Source organism: Coenobita brevimanus, chromosome 86, assembly GCF_032717465.1.
Source record: "Coenobita brevimanus isolate Jiangsu-jjx chromosome 86, ASM3271746v2, whole genome shotgun sequence".
Lineage (NCBI taxonomy): Eukaryota > Metazoa > Arthropoda > Malacostraca > Decapoda > Coenobitidae > Coenobita > Coenobita brevimanus.
In genome coordinates, this window is record NC_137039.1 from 31,851,509 (window position 1) to 31,877,411 (window position 25,903).

At 42.6% G+C, this 25,903-nt stretch overlaps 1 protein-coding gene across 1 annotated transcript; it reads right to left on the reverse strand.

The window, feature by feature from the left end:
• LOC145410812 (uncharacterized) lies at positions 1-23,974 on the reverse strand. The gene is made up of 7 exons (XM_080280931.1): positions 23,477-23,974; positions 9,104-9,338; positions 8,250-8,323; positions 7,274-7,449; positions 4,793-4,939; positions 1,041-1,185; positions 1-651 (listed from the first exon to the last, which is right to left on the reverse strand). The coding sequence occupies exons 1-7, from the start codon at positions 23,880-23,882 to the stop codon at positions 476-478; spliced, it is 1,359 nt and encodes a 452-aa protein (XP_080137057.1). The 5' UTR covers positions 23,883-23,974; the 3' UTR covers positions 1-475.
• Positions 23,975-25,903: the final 1,929 nt, after the last annotated feature.

Genomic DNA, 25,903 nt, shown 5'->3' on the forward strand with positions numbered 1-25,903 from the left:
TTTGTGTTTGCTTTTCTACACGGATTCGGCAACAACTCCGAAAACCTTATATATAAACTGACAAACCTACCTTTTTAAAAATAACATTCTGACAACAAGATATATTTTGCACATGCGATTATATATTATGTACTAATATCATTGGCAATATATTATACTCATACTTTACTCTTACCTTAGATTTCTTCATATATATCGAATTAAAAGTTGCCAAAATCTTGAAAGAAAAGGCAAAATACGAAAATAACATAACCTACTACAAACATATTCGCGCCAAAACAACGACAACCGCCAACAACTCGCCCCCTCTTCACAGTTGAATCCCCCTCTCTATTACAACCTCTCCAAAGATCACATTCGTCTCGCTGGTAAGGAAAATGAAAACTAGGAATAGGGAAAACGAAACCAGACTGATGTATACTGCGAAAATGAGACAGCGGCCGAAAAAGGAGCGACGCCGAATGTGCTTAAACCTTCACCAGCAAAGAAAATGGAGGACCAACATCAACAAACAGGCGGCCACTACGGTAAAAATGCTTCTCTTTTCGATTTGTTGGCCGGAATTGTAGATTATGTGGTTGAAGGGCTTGTCTTTGGCGCTTATAAGTTTGCTGGAACGCTTCATGCTCGTGGGGTGTGGCAGGAAGATGGCTGTGAGAAGAGAAATGGAGATTAGTAGGAATATGAACTTCAGGAACGGTGTTAGAGAGAGAGAGAGAGAGAGAGAGAGAGAGAGAGAGAGAGAGAGAGAGAGAGATTATTTACACCCATTCCAAGCCCCAAAGAAGTAGCAGTAGTTGTAGTGAGTAGACAGACAGACAGACAGACAGGCAGACAGACAAACAGATAGTAGTATCCCCAGACAGACAGACAGATAGAAAGGTAGATAAACAGGTGGCTAACTGGACCCTTTCGTAACCCCTCAAAGGCAGTAGTAGCAGTAGTAGTAGTAGTAGCAGGGAGAAGTATGAAGGTAGAGACAGACAGACAGATAGACAGACAACCAGATAGGCAGATAGATAAATAAATAGACAACTTACTAGAGCCATTCCTAGTCCCCCAAAAGTAGTAATAGTAGTGTGGAGTGTCGAGGTGGATGGCATTACTACCCTGGCCCTCCGTGGGTCTCGTAAAGGTGCACCAGGTGTAGTCCTCGTCGATGTCAGAGGTGTCTAAGGTGAGCTCCTGTAGGCGAAGGTGAAGGTAAGTGAAGGAAGGTGAAGGGGAAGGTAAGTGAAGGAAGATGAAGGTGAAGGTAAGTGATGCTGGAAGATGTAGGTGAAGGAAGATGATGAAGGAAGATGTAGGTGAAGGAAGAGGTGTCCCAGGTGAGTTCCTGTAGGCGAAGGTGAAGGTAAGTGAAGGAAGGTGAAGGGGAAGGAAGATGATGAAGGAAGATGAAGGTGAATGAAGGAAGATAGATGAAGTAGAACAGACGGAGATGAAGGGAAATGAAAGATGAAAAGTGGGTGACTGAAGGAATATGTACTGTAGGTGAATGAAGGAAGATGCAAGTGAAGGAAGATACGGGTTATTGAAGAGATTTCAACAGTAACTGAGAGAGAGAGAGAGAGAGAGAGAGAGAGAGAGAGAGAGAGGTAAAGTCAGTTTCTCACACTTCACTGCGTTTAAAGTTAGATTTATCTGGAATTTAGTTACATGCCTTCGATATTAAAAAAAAATAACTAAAATAATATCGTTTTCTTTAATAATATCCAACAAAAAACGGGGTATTTTAAGGGATATCTTAAATAAATGACTCCACCTTCAGCAAACTCTGATAAAATGGCAATGATTCCAATTCCAGGCTTATATATAATAGAAAAAGAGTATAATTTATGTCATATAAGATTTACGCTTAATTTTGACGGTAGAATTGGGAGATAAAAAAGCAGATATTTATTTTTACTGAGCAAATAAACGAGGTAGATCAATAATTCAGCCCCTGTGTCCCCTCTCTCTCTCTCTCTCTCTCTCTCTCTCTCTCTCTCTCTCAGGTTTAACATTTTAGCTTCCTGGGCGCCATTAAGGATTTATAAATGTTGAACCACCAGCCTGAAGTTCATTACCGGAGCTGCCATGTGTGTGTGTGTGTGTGTGTGTGTGTGTGTGTGTGTGTGTTTTGACCCTTAATCGTTCCCATTGGTTTTACATAACGCGGAATGAATCGAGGACTTTCCGTAGAGTTTCTTGCGTAGCCACATCAATAGTTGGTATAGAGCAAATTGAAGCGAGGTGCAGAAACGGCTCTCATTTGAACAAGAGAGAGAGAGAGAGAGAGGGGGGGGTGGTAGCATTATCATCATTCTTCACAAGTGCATCAAACCAGCCACACAGTTCCTTCCTCGTTGATGTGGGCGGTATTGCTCTCTCCACCGCCTCTCTTCCTTCCTTCGACAATCTTTTAGTTTCCCTGATACAATTTCCCATTAATTATCACACACGAGCTTGCCTGATGTGTTCCCTGGATTTGTTTTTACATTTCCACTCTCCGCTCTTAAATCTGTGTATGTTTTTTTGCAATTATAACATTAAAGAAAAAGAAGAAAAGAAAAATTTAGGTGCACACCAGACACGTTGACCACACGCAAATCTCTACCCGACTTTAACCTTCTCCTTGACCTTGACCTTTAATTCAGTGTTCTAAAAAATAAATAAATAAAAAATACGTTTCATCATGGGCTATCTCTCAACCCTTCCACCAAGTATGGTTAACATCGGATTGAAACTATTTGAGATATCACGTGCCCGGAACGATTCTCCCGGGAAGGACTGAACTTTGACCTCCCTGTGACCTTGACCTTTGCCCTGTTGTTAAAGAAATGATAGGTGTCCTCACTGGATGACCCTCAACCCATTCACCAAGTTTGGCTGATATCGGATGAAAACTGTTCGAGTAGTCTCATCGCCGGAACTATTCTCACGGTGGTTCTGGCCGTGAGAATAGTTCCGGCAGTGAGATTATCGTGAATACCTAAATTGGTCATATTTTAGGTCTGCATCCGTCCCTGTGTGTGTGTGTGTGTGTGTGTGTGTGTGTGTGTGTGTGTGTGTGTTTGTGTGTGTGTGTGTGTCTGTGTTCGAGAAAGTTCCTGTGTACGTGAGGGCAAAGTACTCATCCTGTAACTCTACACGTGTAAACCTGTGTTCATGTCTGTATGTGTACTTTAACAAAGCTCTCTGTGTACGTATAGATTTGTGTCTCCATAAATACGCACATATAAACCATCCCAAATTAAATCATATATAATTTTTTTTCCAGTCTCTTTCAGTCGTATTATATTTAGTTGTATTATATTTTTCTGCCTGTCTCTCGGTCTGCTTTTCTTCCTGTTATTTTATGCAGTAGGACTCGTTCGGTATTCATGAGAGAGAGAGAGAGAGAGAGAGAGAGAGAGAGAGAGAGAGAGAGAGAGAGAGAGAGAGAGAGAGAGAGAGAGAGAGAGAGAGAAATTGTACTCTCCTCTCAAATATTGCTCACCGTTGCGGAGTGGATGTGGAAAGGTTACACTAAAACAACTGGACAAAATTCGAAACAAAAACAACAAGAATAATGACTAAGCCAACAATCACAAATGAACTTCCTCCTCTACAGGTAAGAAGGAATGTTGCCTCCCTTGCATTATTTTACGGATACTTTTATGGCAAATGCTCAGACGGAGTTGCATCCACTGTGCCACCTCTCCACGCCTTCCCCCGCGCTACACGGGCATCTGGTAGCGCTCACAACTGGACTGTCACACTGTCATATTGCACAACAACTTCCATTCAGCATTCTTTTATCCCCCAAACTGCATCTCTTTGGCACTCGCTTCCCCAGAGTGGTTTTCCCTCAAATTTCAATCTACAGATGTTCAAGTCCAACTGTTACAGATTTTTTTTTTATGAATGAAGGACACCTGTAATCTGGTGTATGGATTATTTTTTTTTTATTTGCAGTAATTTGTTTTTCCTTCCTGTGCTCATCTGTAAAAAAGAAATAATAATAATAATAATCATCATCTTCTTTACCAATACTGCTATCATCACCATCATCATCATCATCATCATAATTATCATCATCATCACCATCTCAGTCATTACCACCTTCATCATCACCACTACTGTCATCATCATCATCACTATCACCATCTGTCATCACCACCTTCACCATCACCACTACCATCATCATCATCATCATCACCATCTCAGTCATCACCACTTTCATCATCACCACTACTATTATCATCATCATCATCATCATCACCATCATCATCACCACTACCATCATCATCATCATCATCATCTCAGTCATCACCACCTTCATGATCACCACTACCATCATCATCATCATCATCATCATCTCAGTCATCACCACCTTCATCATCACCACTACCATCATCATCATCACCATCTCAGTCATCACCACCTTCATCATCACCACTACCATCATCATCATCATCACCACCACTCAAATAAAATCACCCTCTAAATACAAAAAATCGTCCGGAACAAACCAGAACAATCTATCGCCTCTATCTATCGAGGCCGGGAGAGGGTTCAGTCTGTCTACCTCAGTGACCGTACAGGAATGCCGAGGGACTGAATAATAGAGAGAGAGAGAGAGAGAGAGAGAGAGAGAGAGAGACGCAACTTCACCTCATACATATCTAAAAAAAAAAAATACTGTTAGATTATTCTCCTAGGTTGCATTCCATCAGAAAAAAGAAGAAGACGAAGAAGCAGAAGCCCAAGACAAATACCAAGAAACAAGCAGAAAATCCGGTCCAAAAAAGCTAATACTCGAACTTACGTCGAGGTGGAGGTCTGGCGGGTAGTCAATGCTCTCGAGGAGGTAATGCTCGACCCCCACCTGGTCCTCCTCGGTGCGGTAACAGACGCTGATGTCCATGTTCTTGAGGTGGCGGGGGTCGCGGCTGAAGGCAACGGCTAGATAACCCTGGGAATAGAAAGGACAGGTAGAGGTAATGGAAGTGATCACCCTAGGAAAAAAAGGCGGAAGGTAAGGGTAGGAAATAGAGGTGACAGGTAAGTGGAGAAATAAATGTTATAGAGGGTAAAAATATAAAGGGAAACAGGTAAGGGCAAATAAATGAAGGTAACAGGTAAGGGTAAAAAATAAAGGCTGCAGGTAAGGGGAAAATAATAAAGAATACAGGTAAAGGTAGGAAATAAGGTGACAGGTAAGGGTAATAATAAAGGTAACAGGTAAGGAAAAAATAAAGGCTACAGGTAAGGGTAAAAATTAAAGGTAACAGGTAAGGGTAAAAAAAAATAAAGGTAACAGGTAAGGGTAAAAATTAAAGGTAACAGGTAACGGTAAACTGAAGGTAATTAAGGTGTAACAGGTGTGATACAGACGTTTAAGGTGGTGAATGTGAAGGTGCAGTGAGCCATATCCCAGTGCGAACCCAGGACCAGTAAGATGGGGGGAACTGGACATTTTGAAGGGTTAATAAAGGAGGGGAAGACATCAGGATTAAGACCTATGAATCTCGCGACTATGAGCCAGTAGGTGAAGGGTGGTACGCTGATAACTTTCCAGGAACACTCCACACACACACACAGGTAGCAACCACACACACACACACACACACACACACACACACACACACACACACACACACAGAGGACTGAAGATTGACGGCATTAGAGTGTAGAATGAATGGGAGTTTGATTAAAGCCGGCTCTCATCTTTCTCTACTCCCCCCCCCCTCTCTCTCTCTCTCTCTCTCCAGCTGATAATTTTCCCACCGCTCCGCCCCAATTCTCTTCCTCCTTCCCCTCTTCTTTCTCCACTCGAACTCATCCCTCTTCCTCCTCCACCTCCTCCTCTCTCTCTCTCTCTCTCTCTCTCTCTCTCTCTCTCTCAATTTTCCTCTCCTTATATTTTCCCCACCTCCTCTTCTCATCCTCTTTTTCCTCTCTCCCCATTTTCTCTCTCCCACTCCTCCATCTCCCCTCTCTCTCTCTCTCTCTCTCTCTCTCTCTCTCTCTCTCTTCCGTCACTCCTCATCAATGAACAAGCATGAACTTTTACAGGCTTCCCTCTCACACTCCCCTCCCCCTCCGTCCCCCCCCCCTGGCATTTCACAGCTCTTGCAAAAAAAAAAAAAAAAAAAAAATCTAGCCCCGTCTTCCTAGGTCTTAGAAATCCTTATATAATTCTAGGCGACTTTTTTTTAGCGTAATTGATCCAGGTGTAAAGAGAGAGAGAGGGAGAGAGAGAGAGAGAGAAAGAGAGAGTGAAACGTAACTTCAGCTCATATATATCTAAAAATATTTGTTTACCCGTCTCTGTCTATCTATCTATCTATCTATCTATGTCTATCTGTCTATGTGTATACGGTATATATCTATCTATCTATTTATCTGCCTGTCTATCTATCAGTCAATCTATCTATGTACTTTATATCACTCAGGTTTTAAGACAGAAAACCAAGTACCATACGCAGACAGACAAAAATATTACTCGTGGAAAAATGGACACGTTGCCCATAAAACCATAAAAGAAAACGAGGTCAAGGCAGTGTTACCAATTCATTCCAGCGTCATCTCAGCCTCCCGCAGTGTTACCAATGCAGCTCCTCTAGGCCAGGGACCCCTAAGCAAAATGTCGAATTAAATGATGCACTGAAGAAGAGGGGAAGTGAGGGAAGAGGAAGGCATGGAGGAGAGGATGGAGGAACGTAGGAGAGGGTGGAGGATCGGAGGAAAGACGTAGGAATGTAGGAAAGAAAGGAGTAGAGGCATGAAAGAGATAGGAATGGGGTAGAAATTGTAAAAAAATGTACAAGTAAATAAATAAAAATGGCTATATTCTGTAAACGGTAATGTAAAAAAAAAATTATCTTATACGGGGCAGACAGATCATGTACACTTATTTTTTTGTCCTTCCTGTGTGTGTGTGTGTGTGTGTGTGTGTGTGTGTGTGTGTGTGTGTGTGTTATAACCTACTGCCATTCTGTCTGTTGCACATTAGGAGAGGAACGCAACCCTTCTGTCTGTCTGATTCTTCTACCTACCTACCTCTCTACCTGCTTACCTACCTACCTACCTACCTAATTACCTGTCTATCTATATATTTATCTATCTCTACCTACAGTACCAACCAGGTAACCAACCAACCAACCAATCAGTGAACTTATCTCCCTTTATCAGTCCAATCCATCCATCCACCCACCCACCCATCCAACCATCCATCCATCCACCCATCCATCGAACCATCCTATTTCTCAGTCCATCCATCCAACGAACCATCCACTCATCTTACCGAGGGATCAGGCAGTTGTCCTCCCACGGTGATAGTGACCCCCTTCGGCTGGGGTTCATTGTGGTGGTGAAGAGTAGCCATGAAGCGTGAAGTGTGCGCTGCGCAGGAAGGGCCCCCGTTTCTCATACAGTACCGGAAACAGCTCTTCGACACTGCGCAGTCCTTGGTGGAGACCGCTGCGCAGGTGGGTCGGGTGGGTCAGTGGGTGGGTGGGTGGTAGAGAGGGTGGGAAGGTAGGTGGGTGGGTGGGTGGTAGAGAGAGTGGGAAGGTAGGTGGGTGGGTGGTAGAGAGGGTGGGAAGGTAGGTGGGTGGGTGGTAGAGAGGGTGGGAAGGTAGGTGGATGGGTGGTAGAGAGGGTGGGAAGGTAGGTGGGTGGGTGGTAGAGAGGGTGGTAAGGTAGGTGGGTGGGTGGATAGGAAAAAGGGTGGATGCGAGTGGGTTGTGTGGGTATATGAGTGGGTGCATGGGTAGGTAGATGAGTATGTGGATGGGTAGGTAGGTAGATAGGTGGATATGTGGGTGGGTAGGTAGGTAAGTAGATGGGTGGGTAGGTAGGTAAGTAGATGGGTATGTGGGTAGGTAGGTAGGTGAGTATGTGGGTAGCTAGGTAGGTGAGTATGTGAGTAAGTAGGTAGGTACGTAGGTGAGTGGTTAGGTAGGTAGGTAGGTAGGTGATATGTATGTGGTTGGGTCAGAAAGTGTTATAACAAGAATAGTCAATAAATCCGTCATTAATCCCTTATATTCTCCCTCCCGACACCACTAATCCTCTTTATAATCCTCCACTTATCCCTAATCCTCTCCCTAATCCTCCTATCATTACTAATCCTCTATATAATCCTCCTGTCACCCCTAATCCTCTATTTCACCCCTTCACTCATCACTAATCCTCTAAATACTCCTTCCAATCATCATTAATCTCGTAAATCCTCCTTCCAGCCCTCCATCCAACACCCAATCCCTTTTAGTACTCACGATAAAGGTTCAGATCCAATTGCTCTGACCGGAACACCTTATACTGCGTCCCCTTTTTCATCAATACGCTGGCTCTGCGGCGGAAAGAGGGTTAAGTTAGATTTCACTCTCTCTCTCTCTCTCTCTCTCTCTCTCTCTCTCTCTCTAAAATACCACCCTTTACTCCAATCAAAAACTCAAAGGCCTATCCTCCCAACCAGCCCAATCCAATCACCCCACTTCCACCCCCAATCAACTATTCACCTCTCGTTTGCCCTTCAGTTGCATAGTTTAGCCTTCAGAATCACTCAGTTTAACCTCAATTTTATTTTTATCTTTCAATTCAGCTTTCAATCTCAGTCCTTTTATCCTTAATCTTGTTTTTAAGTCATTTTCAAGTATTTTTTTCATTTTCTTCGTCTCGTTTTCTTTTACCTCTCTGTTTTCTTTCAGGCGATGACTATTATTTTTTTTATTTTCTATCTTACTGTTCAAACTAACTCCATATGCTTTCGTTCAGCTGAAGGAAATCCCTGTATAATCCTCCTAATCATCACTAATCCTCTCTCTATTGCTTCACTCATCACTAATCCTCTGAAATCCTCCTAATCATCACTAATCTCACTAATCCTTCACTCATCACTAATCCTCTAAATAATCCTTCTATCCACACAGTACAGCCTAATCCCTCATACTCATATTGACACCAACACAGCCAAATCCGTCATACTAATACTGACACAAATACAACTCATACTTAATACTGACACCAACAGAATCCCAAGTACTTACACAAACAACCTCAAAGTACTCTCTCTCTCTCTCTCTCACACACACACACACACACACACACACACACACGCAACTATACTCACACAAACTCAATTATCCCCAGGTCTCTCTCAGGGGCCATCCAGGTGAAGGTCTGATTAGCCAACCTGAGCGGTGCCCACTCGTTAATTACGGTGTCGTCAGGTGTGCTTGCGTTACAGGTGAGGTATTCGGCGCGATGTGGAATCCTCATGAAGCGGCCCACGATCTCCGCCTCACCCCCGACCTTCCGCGCTTGAACCATAAAACCATTGATGTATTCAGGCGACTGCAGAGTGACTGGGGAGAGAGAGGTGGGGTTAGATAGATAGATAGATAGATAGATAGATGGATGGATGGATGGATAGAGAGAGAGAGAGAGAGAGAGAGAGAGAGAGAGAGAGAGAGAGAGAGAGAGAGAGAGAAATTCCTCCCCCACTCTCTCCCACCTCTCGTCTCTCTCCCTCTCCCTTTTCTAAAATCAACTTTTCTTCCCCTTTAACTTTAGGCTCTTCCCCCCTCCTTACCCCACTTAAAGAGACGTAAACAGCGTATATTAGACTAGTAAGGTGTGATAAGTATAATAAATCACAGTTAAGAGTATTAGCGAAACTCCTTGGTACCTTCAAAAAGCCGATCCCTAGTAATATACGCAGCTCCTACCTTCCAATTCAGGTGATTTTTCCATAAATATTGCTCAGTGGCATTACTTATTAAACCTCTGTGATCAGTGCTTACAATATTGCAAACTGATATTCGAAATATACCATAAAAGAAGTAAAAAAAAAGAAAAAAAGAATGGCCCCTGAAATTGTATGGGAACTAGTTTTTTGGGAGACTGTGACGTGGCCGCCTGAGTGACCATGTATTCCTCCGCGTTAGTGTCGGAGGGAAAAAGTGTTCAAAGGTTGTGTGTTACGCCTCTCGTATGTCTCACCAATATCTTCAGACATTTGCGTTAGATCCGTGAAAACTATACATATCCAGCGAGCTTATAGTGCCGTGAAAAGAATATAGGGGGAAGAGAAGAGGAATTAGCGTGAAATTGGAGATATCGTGACAGATAAGTTAAGAAATTCGTGTGTTTGACTTTGCGTAATCTTGTCGGCAGTGGGGGATACCAAGCACTTGATCCTTGGTAGTTTATTCCTGTTTTAGAATTATGGATGTTATTTACGTAACCTGTATCGATATTTAAACGAGATAAATGGGCTAACATGCATAAATAAAAACTAAATCGCTAAGGAATAGGTGTTAAAAAGCCTATTAAATCCATATTTTCGTCGACAACATACTACTGTCACTTCTATTACTACTACTACTACTTCTACTACTACTACTACTACTACTGCTACAACTACCACTATTACTAATGACTGCTACTTACTACTTACTGCTACTGCTACTACTACTTACAACTAAAGATGATAATAATAATGATAATGATAATAATTCGCTGAGATCACACTTCGCTTGCCTCCTCCCCCGTCAATTATTTTTCATACATTTTCGTACGAGTAGCACAAACATGACTTTTTTTTTCTCATTTAATTTTTTTGCTCATTGGCTAAATAATGGCAGATTCGTAGTCAAAATTCGATTGTTAGGGAAATCATGGTATTTTACGTGGTAGTATTTTCATGAGTGGATTTTTTTTTAAATCTATTGCCAGTCGCCTTAATCCCGTAAGAGGTGGCCACAAACAGATCGCTTCCATGTCCCCGTGTCCCCCTCCATATCGCTGCACTTCCCCCAGCTCACACGCGCCCTCTCTCATGTACCGCTCCACTCCATCCCTCCATCTCATCCTCTGCCTTCCCCTCCATCTCATCCTCGGCCTCCCCCTCCCTCTCGCTTATATTTTCGTACGAATATTGCATACGTGGCATTACTTATTAAACGTTTGTGCTTAGTTGATATAATTTTGCAAAGTAATACCCGAAATATGAGAGAGAGAGAGAGAGAGAGAGAGAGAGAGAGAGAGAGAGAGAGAGAGAGAGAGAGAGAGACCAAAATGTATGGGAACTAGTTTTTTGGGGGGATGGAGATATGACCGCCTGAGTGCTGCGTCCTGTCACGTATTCTAGTAGGTCAAGGTGTCACGCAAACACCACATCCTTACCGATTTATTCCACCCACGGGGCTCTTATATTCCCTTCTGTGTTATGAATGCAGTCCAAGTTGATACTAAGGTGACAGACAGCGTACATTAGACTAGTGAGGTGTAGTAAGCATAATAATGAGACAATAAGAGTAGTAGAGAATTCCTTAGTGTGTGTGTGTGTGTGTGTGTGTGTGTGTGTGTGTGTGTGTTTATTTAGGGTAACACAAAATTCACTTAGATGTCACCCAATACATGCAAAGTCCGGGAGTTGAAAAGGAGTTCAAAGGAGTCCAAAAAGAGTTCAAGAAAGTTTAAAGAGTTTAAAAGAAGTAAAGAGGGTTAAAAAAGTTCAAAAAAGTTCAAAAAGAGTAAAAAAAAAAAATATTGAGTTCAAGAGTTCAAAAAAGGAGTTCAAAAGGGAGTTCAAAGGAGTTCAAAAAAGTGTTCGAAGGAGTTCAAAGGAGTTCAAAATAGCCTGCCCTCCTTCGGTGTCCTCAGGGGCGCCACGGACCTCCTCAGTATTGATGGCGTATTAATATTTACGGCATTAAGGTGTTACTTCTGTCGCAGTGTATGTATGTATGTGTATGTATATTAGCCTGTGTATGTATGTATGTATGTATGTTAGTCTCAGTGTATGTATATTTGTATGTAAGTATGAATGTATGTATGTATAAGAAAGAATATATATGTATGTATGTATGTGTGTGTGTATGTTAGTCTCAGTGTATGTATATTTGTATGTATGTAAGAATGAATGTATGTATGTATAAGAAAGGATATGTATGTATGTATGTATGTATGTATGTATGAATGTCTGTCTGTCTGTATGTATGTAAAGATAACCCTTTCCCCACGATGACCTATTTTCCTAAAGGTGATTCTTCTTACCTGTCACTAATTGATTTTTGGCAAAGGTGGGAAAGACTCGCTACACACACACACACACACACACACACACACACACACACACACACACACACACACACACACACACACACACACACACACACACACACACACACACACACACATCATCGTAGTGAAGTTGTATGTGTAAAGGTCGTGCATCGTGACTCAAAATAATAAGAATGGCAATATCTGTATCTGTCTATCTATCTGTCTATCTGTCTATCTATCTATCTATCTGTCTCTAGATAATTAACCTCTTCAGTACGAGGGGTCTCTCCTAAGCTGAATAAAATCTCTGGCTGGCTGATGAATTAAAGAAAATCCTCATTATTATTATTTTTATTATTATTATTATTATTATTATTATTATTATTATCGTGATTATTATTTTTATTATTATTATTATTATTATTATTATTATTTATCATTATTATTATTTTTTATTATTATTATTATTATTATTACTGTTATTATTTATTATCATTATTATTATTATTATTATTATTATTATTATTATTATTATTATCATCATCATCATCATCATCATCATCATCATCATCATCATCATCGTCATCATTCCTCCACAGCTATGAACTATCCTCACTATCTAAATCCTCGTAGTGAAGCGGTTACGGGGGGACTAGGCTGAGACAAGGATCGAGCTTAAAAAAGAAAAAAAAAGAAAGAGAAAAACAATCAATACGGAGGCGCCGAGGAAGTGCAGATGTTGAGATGAGGGAAGGGTGTCTGAAGGCCGAGGATAGATAGATAGATAGAAAGATAGATAGATAGATAGAGAGAGAGAGAGAGAGAGAGAGAGAGAGAGAGAGAGAGAGAGAGAGCGACGGATGGATGGGTGGATTGATAGATAGGTAGGTATGTAGATAGATAGATAGATGGATAGATAGATAGATAGAAAGATAGATAAACAGGTAGACATATAGGCAGGAAGGTAGGTAGGCAGATAAATGGATCGATAGATATTATTAGAGAGATAGACAGACAGATAAATAGATAGACAGACAATGACAGGAAGGTTAATAGATAGACTGATAGATAACCCGTAGACATGCAGCAGCTGGTAGAAAAAAATAGATAGCTAAGTAGATAGATAGGTAAATAGTGGATAGATGTAGATAGATAGATAGATAGATAGATAGGGGGCCAACTTCTCCATAACTTTATCTATTAAATCATTTATATTTCAATTCCTTCCTATCATTAGTCATTGGTATTTAACACTATTAATATTACTAACCTACATTTTCACTTACAGACTCTCTCTCTCTCTCTCTCTTCTCTCTCTCTCTCTCTCTCTCTCTCTCTCCCACACACTTGTATCCTCCCTTTCTCCCTTCATTACACTCACTCTTATTTCTTACCCACACACTCACACTTCCTCCTCTCTCCCTCAGTCACTCACCCATTCACTCACTTTCCTTTCTCTCACACCCGCACTCACTCACCTCACTCACTTTCTCTATCTTGACTCACTCACATCTCCTCCTTCACCAGATTCCTTTACCTTCCTCACCTCCCTGACTCACCCACTTATTCACACCTTCCTGCCTGACTCACCGCAGCCTCAGGACAGGTAAAGAAAGTCGTTGCTATTCAAGTGGGCTTAAATCAGTGCTCAATCTGTGACACATATCAAATGTCAGAGAGAGAGAGAGAGAGAGAGAGAGAGAGAGAGAGAGAGAGAGGGAGAGAGGTTGGAAAAATGAAAATTAAATAGAAAATGATTAGCGGTGTATGAGGGAGGAATAAGAAAAAAAAGTCAGCAAAATGGAACTTATATACACACATTATCTGTCTGTCTGTCCATCCATCTATCTGTTTATTTACATACATACATACAGAAAAATACATACAGACAAACATATATACCAAGATACTGAGAAACATAGGGACGAGAGAAGGAGCGAGAGGGAAAGGGAGAAGAATTAGATATGAGAGGGAGGAGAGGAGAGACGAGGGGAGAGGAGATTTAAAGGTGAGAGAGAGAGAGAGAGAGAGAGAGAGAGAGAGAGAGAGAGAGAGAGAGAGAGAGAGAGAGAGAGAAAGGAAAGAAAGTCCTAAAGAAAAAGAAAAATTACCACCATTTACTAATTATTATCAGCGCTGTCGTACGATCAAGCATCACCTGAACATAAACAAACATGAAAACCCACCTTTACATCAATCCTTCCTTGTAATTTGAAGTTATTTGCATTCTAAATTGAGCTTCGGATGCATAAACACACCCCAGATGCATATATACCCTGTCTTTCAGATTGAGATAATGTATAATTTTGCTCTCAATACTCCTTTTTGAATTATACAGTGCGGGAGATCGTTTCCTGGGAGGTATTAGTTTTAGATCTTTATTTTTAAGGGGATAATTTTTCTTTTTGCGGTTCCATGCTAATTTGGTAATTTTGAAAAGCCGTTTCACACCGGATGAGATGCTAGCTACGTCGCGGATGGGAAGAGATTTGTGGATTTCAATTGCTTATGTTGTGTTGAGTGAGGCTGTTCAGATCGTATGCGGTGCTATGTAATGGCAGCGTGCGACGTCGCTTGCCCATTTCTTCGGATCGCCGCCTCCACGATTTTTCTCGACATAGCTTCCACCACGTGAGCACTAGAGCGCTTGAGGGGGCAGTTGCCACGGTCTCCCAACCTTTCCTCCTCACTCAAGTTTGTATCGAATCTTGTTTCTGGATGTCTCGTTCAATCATTGATGTCTTTATTGAACGGAGTGGGAGACAGTCTAGAATATTGCCTGAATTTTTCTTCGCCACCTGAAAGTTCCTGAAGAAGTTGGTGGTATGCGCCCAACTTTGGTCATTTCACATTTATCTCATGTACCCATTATTTTTTTATCATTTTCTCGGAAATGGCTAGAGTGTGCAATAAATAGTAACTTCTTCTTTTTCTCCTCCTCCTCCTCCTCCTTCTCCTCCTCCTCCTTCTTCTTCTCCTCCTCCTCCTCCTTCTCCTCTTCCTCCTCCTCCTCCCAGGGCCACTCGGTGCTGTCTTCCTTGGCTCCAGTGGTACAACTAGTCGCAACATCGGCCACGTAACTCGCCGACGTCGCTTCTGGTATGAAAAGCCACATCTTCGACATCGCATCAGTTGTGAAACGGCCTATGTCTGCATTTGTACAGTCGTTCGTCGATTTTATTATTGTAGAGTTTTTGAGGGGCATTCCTGTGTTTATTGTTATTATTATTATTATTACTGTTAGCTATTATCATCATCACCATCGTCATAATCATCATCATATTATTATTCAGAAACATAATAGACTCCAAGAAACCAAATAAAGAGGATGAGAGAGAGAGAGAGAGAGAGAGAGAGAGAGAGAGAGAGAGAGAGAGAGAGAGAGAGAGAGAGAGAGAGAGAGAGAGAGAGAGAGAGAGAGAGAGAGAGAGAGAGAGTTTAATTTGTAAAGGTAGGCCTACAGGTAAAGAGTCTGATGGCATTTATGTTCAGTTTCCCAGTACCCTGATACTCTCTCTCTCTCTCTCTTTCTCTCTCTCTCTCTCTCTCTCTCTCTCTCTGACGGTCACTAGAATATTCCTTCACAGCCTGGCAGCTCCCCTAACGCTGGGGGAGTGGGTGTACTGCTCCCGGAACTGAGAGAGAGAGAGAGAGAGAGAGAGAGAGAGAGAGAGAGAGAGAGACAAAAAAATATAAGAGTGTGAGGAAAAGAATAATGCGACGAATATAACTCAAATGAGAGAGAGAGAGAGAGAGAGAGAGAGAGAGAGAGAGAGAGAGAGAGAGAGAGAGAGAGAGAGAGTGAGAGATAGAGAGAGAGAATATGATAAAATTTAGAGCGAAAGAAAAAAAATAATACAACGAAAACAAACTCAAACGAGAGAGAGAGAGAGAGAGAGAGAGAGAGAGAGAGAGAGAGAGAGAGAGAGAGCGCCAAATACCACCGAATCAAAAAATCACACTCCCTTCACTTCCTGCTGTCAAATGCCACTGCTTGATATTTTCTGTGCGATAGGCGGTGGAGAGGGGCGCCTTCACGTGGTGGCACCGATGTAACCAGGCGGCACAACTGCCTGGTTAAATGGCTCTCAACTACCTCCCTATCCCCTCAGAAAAAAAAGAAAAAAAAATGGTGGAAAGCAGTAGGGGAGATTTTCAAGCCTGTAGTCCACTGGCTTCACATTTCGGACGAACCCGGGTCTTGATCTCACGTCTCCCCTGACACTGGACGATCTTCTAATCTCCTAATCTCATTTCCAGTACAAATCGATAAACTTTGCGCCGAAGACATGATTATATTGATGTGTATATTCCAGACTAAATCGCTATAGTACAGGTGTCGCGGAATTTCCAAAACCACTTGAAATATGATAGTGTGATTTAAGGTGGTGGCTGAGTAGTGAGAGAAGTGGCCTGTTGTCTGAACTGACGTGCATTCGATCCAGACAGAAATTAAAAGGAACTGGATTTCGTTAAGACACACTTTACTGATCTCCACTAAACCCACCAACATGTTAATAAATAAATCATAAAATAAAATAAAAACCCCGATAAAACCTGATGATACAGCCCTGCCACGTATTCAGTATGGACGGTGGGGATTAGTGCCGAAGTGGTGACATGTGGAGGTGTTTGGTACGTAAGTGGAGTGCATTGGGCCTCATGGAACAGACCGTGAGCCTAGGCATTCTCTCTCTCTCTCTCTCTCTCTCTCTCTCTCTCTCTCTCTCTCTCGCGGATATATCGATTTTCGAATCTCTTGAGGGTTGTTGATATTACTCATAGTGTGCTCAGGAGTGAGAGAGAGAGAGAGAGAGAGAGAGAGAGAGAGAGAGAGAGAGAGAGAGAGAGAGAGAGAGAGAGAGAGAGAGAGAGAGAGAGAGAGAGAGAGAGTGTCATGCTTTCTTTTTGTCATCATAGAATATAAAAACATTAATAAAATCGAACTATGCTAGCACTGTCTATCTGTCTTTCTATCTGTCTATCTATGTGTGTGTGTGTTTGTGCGTGCGCTTGGTTGCGTGTACACCCACCCACACACCCACCCACCCACCCACCCACACACACACACACACACACACACACACACACACACACACACACACACACACACACACACACACACACACACACACACACACACACAACTATAGTAATACTGGGTAGAATTAAAGCAGCATTTGCGTTTGTGTTTATATTTGAGAGAGAGAGAGAGAGAGAGAGAGAGAGAGAGAGAGAGAGAGAGAGAGAGAGAGAGAGAGGAAATGGAGGGGAAGGAGAAGAGATGGAGAGGGGGAGGAAGGGGAAGGATGTGAGAATGGAGGAGGGAGGAAGAAGAGAAGGAGGGGGATGGAGAAGGGAGGGAGGGAAGGGGGAGGGAGTGTGGGAGAGGATGCAAGACAACAACAACAACAACAACAAGAGGCACCCAGAGACTTTGCGTATGCGTCGCGATTGGCAAGTACTTCAGGTCAACAGGGAATCAATCTTCAAGCACTCTCTCTCTCTCTCACTCTCTCTCTCTCCGTTATTACCCCCTTCTCCCTTCCCCCCTCATATAATGTTCCCTCTTCCCTCCCTTAACCTCAGTTTCTCTCCCCCTTCTCTCTCTCTCTCCACACACACACACACACACACACACACACACACACACACACACACACACACACACACACACACACACACACAGTACCCCCTCTCTAGCTTACACATCCCTCTTTCCTCTCCCCCTCTTCTCCCCTCCCATTTCACTCTCCCTCCTCTCCCCTCTGCTTTCCCTCTCCCTCCTCTCCCCTCCCCTTTCCCTCCCCCTCCCCTCCCCTGTGTATACTAACAAGGACTTTGCTTGCATGTTTTATCAGTGTGATCTGAGGGAGAAAGAGCGAGATAGGAGGAGTCCTTATCTCACTACCTAATCTCTCTTCCGCTGAGGGGATTGAAGGTAGTGAAAAAAAGGGGAGGAGGAGGAGGAGGAGGAGGAGGAAGAAAAGAAAAAAAAAAGAAGAAGAAGAAGAAGAAGAAGAGAGAGAGAGAGAGAGAGAGAGAGAGAGAGAGAGAGAGAGAGAGAGAGAGAGAGAGAGAGAGAGAGAGCATACACAACCACACTCACTAACCCACCTCATCTAACACCAAAAGCCACCTCATAAACACACAACATGATGAACACTACATTACCACACATCCCAAAACAAACAAAAGAAATCCATACCTCAAATGCACGAAAATCCACACATCAAATCTACTTCAAAATCCACACTTCAAAGCCACTTCAAAATCCACACTTCATATCCACTTCGAAATCCACACTTCAAAATGAAATCCACCCCCAAAAGAACGAAAACCTACTTTAAATCCCTAATATAATCGCCCTTAAACGCCTTGTAACCTTCAGTAATTCCAAGATCTGTTTACGAATGTTCTCCGCTGTCCCCAAAATTGCCTTAGATTTCAATACATTCGATACCGTATGTTGACGAATTCGTGACCTGGATGACGTGTTCTTCGTGACTAGATGAGAAAGTCCGAGTGTCATTGCCTTCATTTGCCTTCCAAGCGATCAATATTCCAGTCACGTTTACGAAGTTTCTCCTCTATTTACGAATGTTCTCCCCTGTTTACGAATTTTATCCTCTGTTTACGATTTTTCTCCTCCATTTACAATTCTCTGCTGTTTACGAATTTCCTCCTCCATTTACGAAATTCCTCCCCCTTTTACGAATTTCTTCCAATGTTTACTGATTTTCCCCTCAGCTTACGAATTTCCTCCTCTGTTTACGAATTACCGGTACCTCCTTTCCCAAATTCTCCTCCAGTTTCAACAAATCTGACGGAGTTACGAATTCACAGCCACAACATCACTATAAGTCTAACCTCCTTCCATGCACTAATATTTCTTGATCCAGTTACGAATTCCCGCCATCACTCCCAATTCTGCATCTTGTTCCACAGATTTCAACATTTTTACAAATTTACAGCCACGACAACGCTACAGTATAAGATGAAAAAGTCCTCATATATTCCATTAACCTGCTTCCAGACTCCCATAATTCTTGACCTTTTTATGAATTCTCTTCTACCTTTATGATTTCTTTTTCCTTTTCCCAGATTCGGCTTCGTTTCCAATAAACTTGATGGTGACGAATGAGCTACCCAGATGGGGCATTACTCTTGACCAATTTAGATATCCCCATTATTATTCCCTTTTATTGCCTTCCAAACACCGATAATTCTTGACTTGTTTACGAATTTTCTCTTGTTCTTAAATTCGTCAGCTGTTCCTATAAATTGATGATGTTGACGAGTTCGTGACCTAGATAAGGCATTCTTTGTGACCATTTGAAAAACCCTTTATAGTATTCCCTTTTATCACCTTCTAAAGACCGATAATTCTTGACCTGTTTACAAATTCGCTCCTCTGATCTCCAATGCGCCTTCGGTTCCAATAAATTTGATTTAGTTGATGGCTTTGTGACCGAGTCGGCATTCTTCATGACTAGTTGAGAAGTCTCTTACATTCTCTCCTTTTAAGTGTCTTGCCGTTGAGAACTTCTACACACTGAATAAAATCGCCCATTACAATCTGGAATAGAACATGAATCCTTTTCTCCTTGGCCAAATAGGTTAACTGTGGCTGCTTAAATATTTTGGTGTCTCAGGTATCTCTTTAACAGTTAGTCTGATAGCGAAAATAAGAGACCAACTGCCTTCCAAGTTCCTCCTGATCTGTTTACGATTTCTCTCCCCTGATCCCAGATTCGTCCCCTTGCCCATTAAAGTCGATGGTGTTGACGACTTCGTGGCCAAGATGGTGTTCTTCGTAAGCAGTTGAGAAAGCACCAGTATCATTTACAGTAATTTAACTGCCTTCCAAACACCTATAATTCTTTAAATTTTAACGAATTCTCTCCTCTGTTCACGAATTCCCTCCGCCATTCCAAAATTCGCTTCCTTTTCCTATAAATTCGATGTGTTGATCTCTTGGCGGCTCAGATCGCGATGCAGACATTGAGACACGCCACGGGATGTCATTGGCCGAGCCCTGATGCGCGGGCCTGGTGTTACCGTCATGCTGATTGGCTGATATCGATCCCGCACCTTTTTCGTCGTAAACAAGGCCGTAGAGGCACGCAACCTCAAACATTAACACCCCTTGAGCTGAATTTAATTGTGCGGTGGCAGGAAGGGGAGGCTTAGGTGAATGAATTTGACTAATGACAGAAAGAACTACCCCAAGCAAAATGAAACTCTCATGGTAGGAAAAAAAACTGAAGCTGAGTGAAATCGTCTGTCAGTAGCAAAAATAAACTAAAGATGTGGAAGTGGATGGAAAAGGATGAGTATTTGAGACCTCAGACACTTCGATTAGTAAATAAAAAAGTGACTTTCATTACAGTTATAAAAAGTAGTCACACCAATTCTGTATTAGTTACTGGTTCTTAAAAAAAATTATCTGAAAATAATATCAGTGGACATGGATATCAGTTATTATTATTATTATTATTATTATCATTATTATTATTATTATTATACAAGATGCTAGAGACAGAGCCGTAAGAATTTATGTACTATTAGCTATTGCTTCATAACCCAGCCATACTCATAGCACAGAGGAAGACGAAAATGAGAAGAAAAAAAGAAAAAGTGAAAAAGCAAAAGGAAAAATAAAAACTGGGAATGTAAACCCACACGGATAAGGGGATACGGTAAAAAACATAAACTCGTCTAAAAATGACCCAAATACCAACCTTTCCATCCACAATAACATCTTGACAAAATATAGCCCAATAAATCGTTCAGATATTCCTAAAGGCAGTACCGACCCGAAGACGAACGTGTTTACCCGCCAGAAAAGTAGCCGAAGCATGAAAATGATCCGAAATCGACTCCTGGCTGACTCACTCTACGCACCATATTGTTGCTGACATTGCAGATTCCGTAACACATCTACTTAGGCGACTTATTTTGTACTTTACACCTTAATGACTCCCTTACGTGTTACTGATGTTTTAAAATGCACCGTTTTCGAGATATTCATGATTTTGTGCTTTTCATACAGGATTAAGACTGGTACACGTGAGATGCTAGGTATTTTTCGAGAGAGGAGAGGACGAGCCGTAGAGTTCACAAAGAAGTATATTGGCATTTTCTACATATAAAATCTTACACACACACACACACACACACACACACACACACACACACACACACACACACACACACACACACACACACACACACACACACACGTAGCTATGATCTGCTTTTGTGGGAGGGACAAGGAAAGAGAAGTGTGGACTCTTATCACATCTCCTGTTCTTCCTCCAAATACATATCTTACTTCCGTGGTGACACTGATATCCTCCTTCCGGTCGGCCCCGCTGCCCAAGTAAACCAACGTCCCTCAGCTCCCTCCCTATCTCCCGAAATGAGGATGGTGGGCTGCGGGAGAGGGGTAACTAGCTTGCAGTTCACTGGGTTCACGTTCACATGAATTTGGGGCTGTTACTGTTACTACTTCCTTGAGAGACAGAATTGGTTGTAAAAAGTGTTTGTGAATCTTTATCTGTCTGTCTATCTATCTATCTATCTATCTATAGCCAGACGCCTAAATCCCATGAGGAGTGGCCACAAACAAATAGCCTCCATGTCACCCTGCCCTCTGCCGTTTAGCCACCCTCCCCCCAACTCACACGCATCCCTCTCAAACATCCCTCCATCCATCCATCTCATCCTTGATCTCCACCTACCCTTCCCCTCCTCCACCTCACTCACAAACACGCTTCGAGTCAGTCTCTCATTTTCCATCCTCTCCATATGGCCAGACTAAAGTAAATATTTCTTTTAATTCTTTCAGTAACATCCACATCAATACCACAACGCTCCATTACCTCCTGATTTGTGATTCTCAGCCCATGTTAATATAAAGAAAATAAAAGCAACATGCAAGAGAAAAGGAAAGTGTAGTACGCAGACTCAATCGCCAAGGAAAAGGTGTTAAGAGGCCTCCTATTCCCAGAAGGAGTCGGTTTAAAGTGGCTCGTAAAATCCGGAACCATTTTTGTCCCCTTGGAATGGTACTATCCTTTTCTTATTATTTTCATCCTAGCAGCGTATTTCCGTCTCTGCTTAGCGCTAGTGTTTCTCTTCGTTATTGTCGGAGTCGAAGGTGGATTAGGTCGATTTAGGCAACTAGTTAGGTCAGGCCAGGTGGTTGTAGTTAGGTAGGTTAAATAGGTCAGTCTACATGGTTAGTTAGGTCAATCTAGGTAGTTGATTCAGTCTAGGTGGTTAGTTAGGCCAATCTAGTTAGTTAATTGGGTCAGTCCAGATACTTAGTTGGGTTAGTCTAGTCTAGATAGGTCAGTTTAGGTAGTAAGTTAGGTTAGTCTAGTAGTTAGATCAGTCTAGGCAGGTAGGTCAGCTTAGGTGGTTAACTGGGTAAGTCAAAGCGGTTAGCTGGCTCAGTCTGGGCATTCATTAGGTCAGTGTGTGTGTGTGTGTGTGTGTGTGTGTGTGTGTGTGTGTGTGTGTGTGTGCAGAAAGAACCAAAACCTTTCTCTCGATTACGATAATTTCTCAGTATTTTCCATATTTAGCCACAAGCGAAACACCACAGTTACTGTCATATCACAATAAAGTAACTCAGTGAATGACACCACCCACACGCCGCAGTTAAACAGTATATTTTAAATTCTTTTCGTCCACCTCAGTACACGGGTGAGGAGACTGACATTTGCCGCCGGAAATGTCTGGATTACATTCTTCCCGAGGTGTCTCATGCGAAGAACTCCCATTTTCAGAACCCAGCTCATACTTGCAACCAAAATTCTTTCAGCGCCATAACATCTATTTACATTTACCAGACCAAAACCAGACGTCTACCTTCAGCTTATAGGCCACCCCTTTTAGTGGAGGGGATGATGAAGGCCAAATTTATTGTATATATTCGAAAAATGCGTCCTTAACAGAATATAAACGTTTGGTGGTAGCAGGAATGAAATATATTAGACACTGCCATACTGAAGGTGTTAAATCCATCCAAAGAACATCAGGTCAGTAAGTCAGGGCATTTAACGCACATGAAAACAATGAATAAATAACTACACAGCGATTAAAGCACCCGTGATCAATGACGTCACAAATTCCAATATGGCGCTGGTGCAAATGTCAAAAAGCCGGTCTGCATATTTCCGTTCTGTATAGGTATTCGTCTCAGTACCACAGCCAAGCAGCCCTTGTAGGATGGGTTTGGTTTGGTTAGGTTAGGTTAGTTTAGGTATGTATAGGTAATTTTGCCTGGGAAACACATTGACCATATTCTCGAGAAAAACCTTTAGCTAATTTTGAAACAACGGGGCGAGAGTCGTTCCTGGCTGAGGGTTCCCGGTGGTGAGACAAGTACGAATACAGAACAGAAATATGCACCCGGGCTTACCTTGGAGCGTCTTAAGGCGGCGGTAACTCTTCTCGTTGGTCACCACTTGCAGGTCTAGGGTGCCCTCAAACTCGCGAATGGGGGGCAGGGTGGTCCTAGGGGCGGCGGTGGTGGTGGTGGTGGTAGTGGTCGAAGTAGTGGTGGTAGTAGTGGTAGTAGTAGTCGTGGTGGAGGTAGAAACAGTCGAGTTTTCTTCTTGCTTCGTCTGTGGAGCGGTGGTCGGTGGCTGGACATGGTTCACCTTGTTTTGCTGTCCCTCCAGTATTCTGATCACCTCTGGGCCTCTTGGCCTGAGGTCCTGGCAGGAGAACTTGCTGTACCTGTAGGTCTGCGCCTCTGCTGACCGCATCCCCGCCTGCAGCGTCGCCGTCACCAGCATCAGGATACACACGTGGTGGGGCTTCATTGTCTCGAACCTTAGCGATCGAAATGTAAACTTCGAGGTTTTTCCTTCTTAGTGGGTGATGTGTTATTTGCCCTGCTCAGAAAATAGATTTACCCGATGTGTGTGTGTGTGTGTGTTTTTTTTTCTATTGGCTCTTTGTTGCTTTGTAGTGGGGTATTTTTACTGATGCCCAGTAGCTATAAATTTCGGACTTTTGACTTCAGTTATTTTTTTTTTCCTTACTGTGATTTACTTGAAAATTTTCTGTAGATTTTGGAAGATTTTTTATATTTTTTCAGCTGCCTTCTTTACTAGTGTCCCAAAACTGCAACTTCGAATTTCGTTTTTCTTTCAATCACCTGTGCTTTTATGCAATGGATTCTTGATTGTTTTGGGGATAATTTAGTCTTTCCTCTTTCGCAACCTTTACATGTCTAAAAATTAAATAAAATCGATTGCCAGACTTCCTGCAAGTTTTGATTCTCAGTGCACCATATAGTTTTTTTTTTTTTTTTTTTTTAATGCACAATATCCTTTTGATATGTTCAGATCTTTTTTTTTTCTGGCTGTCTGATTGTAAGAAGACAGACAGCAGATTCCTATGATTTGAAGGAAGGATAGAAAGTGATCCAGATATCCTTTCGAGAGGAAACGCGGCTGATTTGATAAAACTGAGTCCTTCGGGAAAAGGTGGATGGAGGGAGAAGGATAGGGAAGCTGAGAAGGAGATTAGCCGTGAGAGTACGTAAGGGAGGGTGGTGGGAAGAGGGATCGTTAATGAGTAGGGATAGAAATAGAGGATGTGGAGCAAGGAAAAAAGGGGAATGAGTTTTTTTTAGAGGCACCGCTGGATATCGTTTTTCAGAGTTGAGTTTCGTGTGCCTATTACAGATGGATAAAGTCGTCGTTTCCCTCGCTCTTTCGTTTTGTCTCAGGTCACTCTTTTAGTTAATCCTTCTAATTTCTGCTCTGGGATGCTGTTTCTTCTCTTCCTTGACAGCAATATGGATGAAATGATAATAAAATGTCTTAGTTTGTCACTCAAGATGCTCCACTGTCCCTTAACACGTTTCTCTCAGTTTATCTCTATATCCGTCTCTTCCTGACCTATGTTCCTTCCTCAGACTTTACAGTTGACTTTCTCTGCATCAAACACTTCCTCGATCTTGCTGCGTTCCTTATTCCACTTTTTTTCTTTTCTTTATTACCTTATCGAAGGGTATTGTCCACTTCAGCTGGTGCTTCTTTCGGCTCCCTTCCCCAGTCAAGATCGCTCCTCTGTCTTGCTGTCGATTACGAAAAACTCTCCTTCACTCAAATATTCCTCCACTCCTCCTGCGGACCGGCTAAATCTATTTTGGGGTCCGCGTGGTAATGGGGCTGGATTTGGTCTTGACTTGGGCGTAAATGGGACGCTCTGGGGGCTAACCTGGTCGTGTTGGGATTGGCTCGGTTGGTTTGGCACTCTTTTGGGCGTGATTTTTGGCCGCAACGAAGATGGGCCTGGGCGGGATGTAGGAGTTCTTCGTGCGTGTTACGGGCTTATTTGGGCGTAAATTGGGCGTGTGTGGACGTATCTGGCCGTGATTTGGACGGGTCTAGGCGTGATCCGGCCGGTTAGGAACAATTTGACCGTAGTTAGACGTTATTAGACAGATATTGAGGACCGTAGACGTCTGCCCAGGATCGAATCAAAACAAACGAACTCCTAAACTCGATTTCCGTACTGTTCCCTGGTCCTTTCCCTCTCTTCGGGCGTTGGGCGGGTTCGGGCGGGCTTGGGCGGGGCGTGGGGGCATACGACCAGCCTCCGGGACGTCCGAGAGTGGAGTGGGAGCGCGGAATGGGACGGAGTGATGGATGAATCGATGTTGGTGTGATTTATACATGAAGGGCGGTGGGTGCGAGGAGGAAGGTGTGGGATATGGTCTTTTGGCTTCTGATGCTTGACGTCTTCCTATACATACTCTTACACACACACACACACACACACACACACACACACACACACACACACACACACACACACACACACAAATCCA

Bases quoted from the DNA above. Each gene is read 5' to 3' on its own strand.
- LOC145410812 (XM_080280931.1), bottom strand. From the start codon at position 23,882: ATGAAGCCCCACCACGTGTGTATCCTGATGCTGGTGACGGCGACGCTG. The intron at 9,339-23,476 runs GTAAGCCCGGGT...CTCTCTCCCCAG, and splicing joins CCGCCTTAAGACGCTCCAAG to TCACTCTGCAGTCGCCTGAA. The intron at 8,324-9,103 runs GTGAGTATAGTT...TTTCCGCCGCAG, and splicing joins CTGGGGATAATTGAGTTTGT to AGCCAGCGTATTGATGAAAA.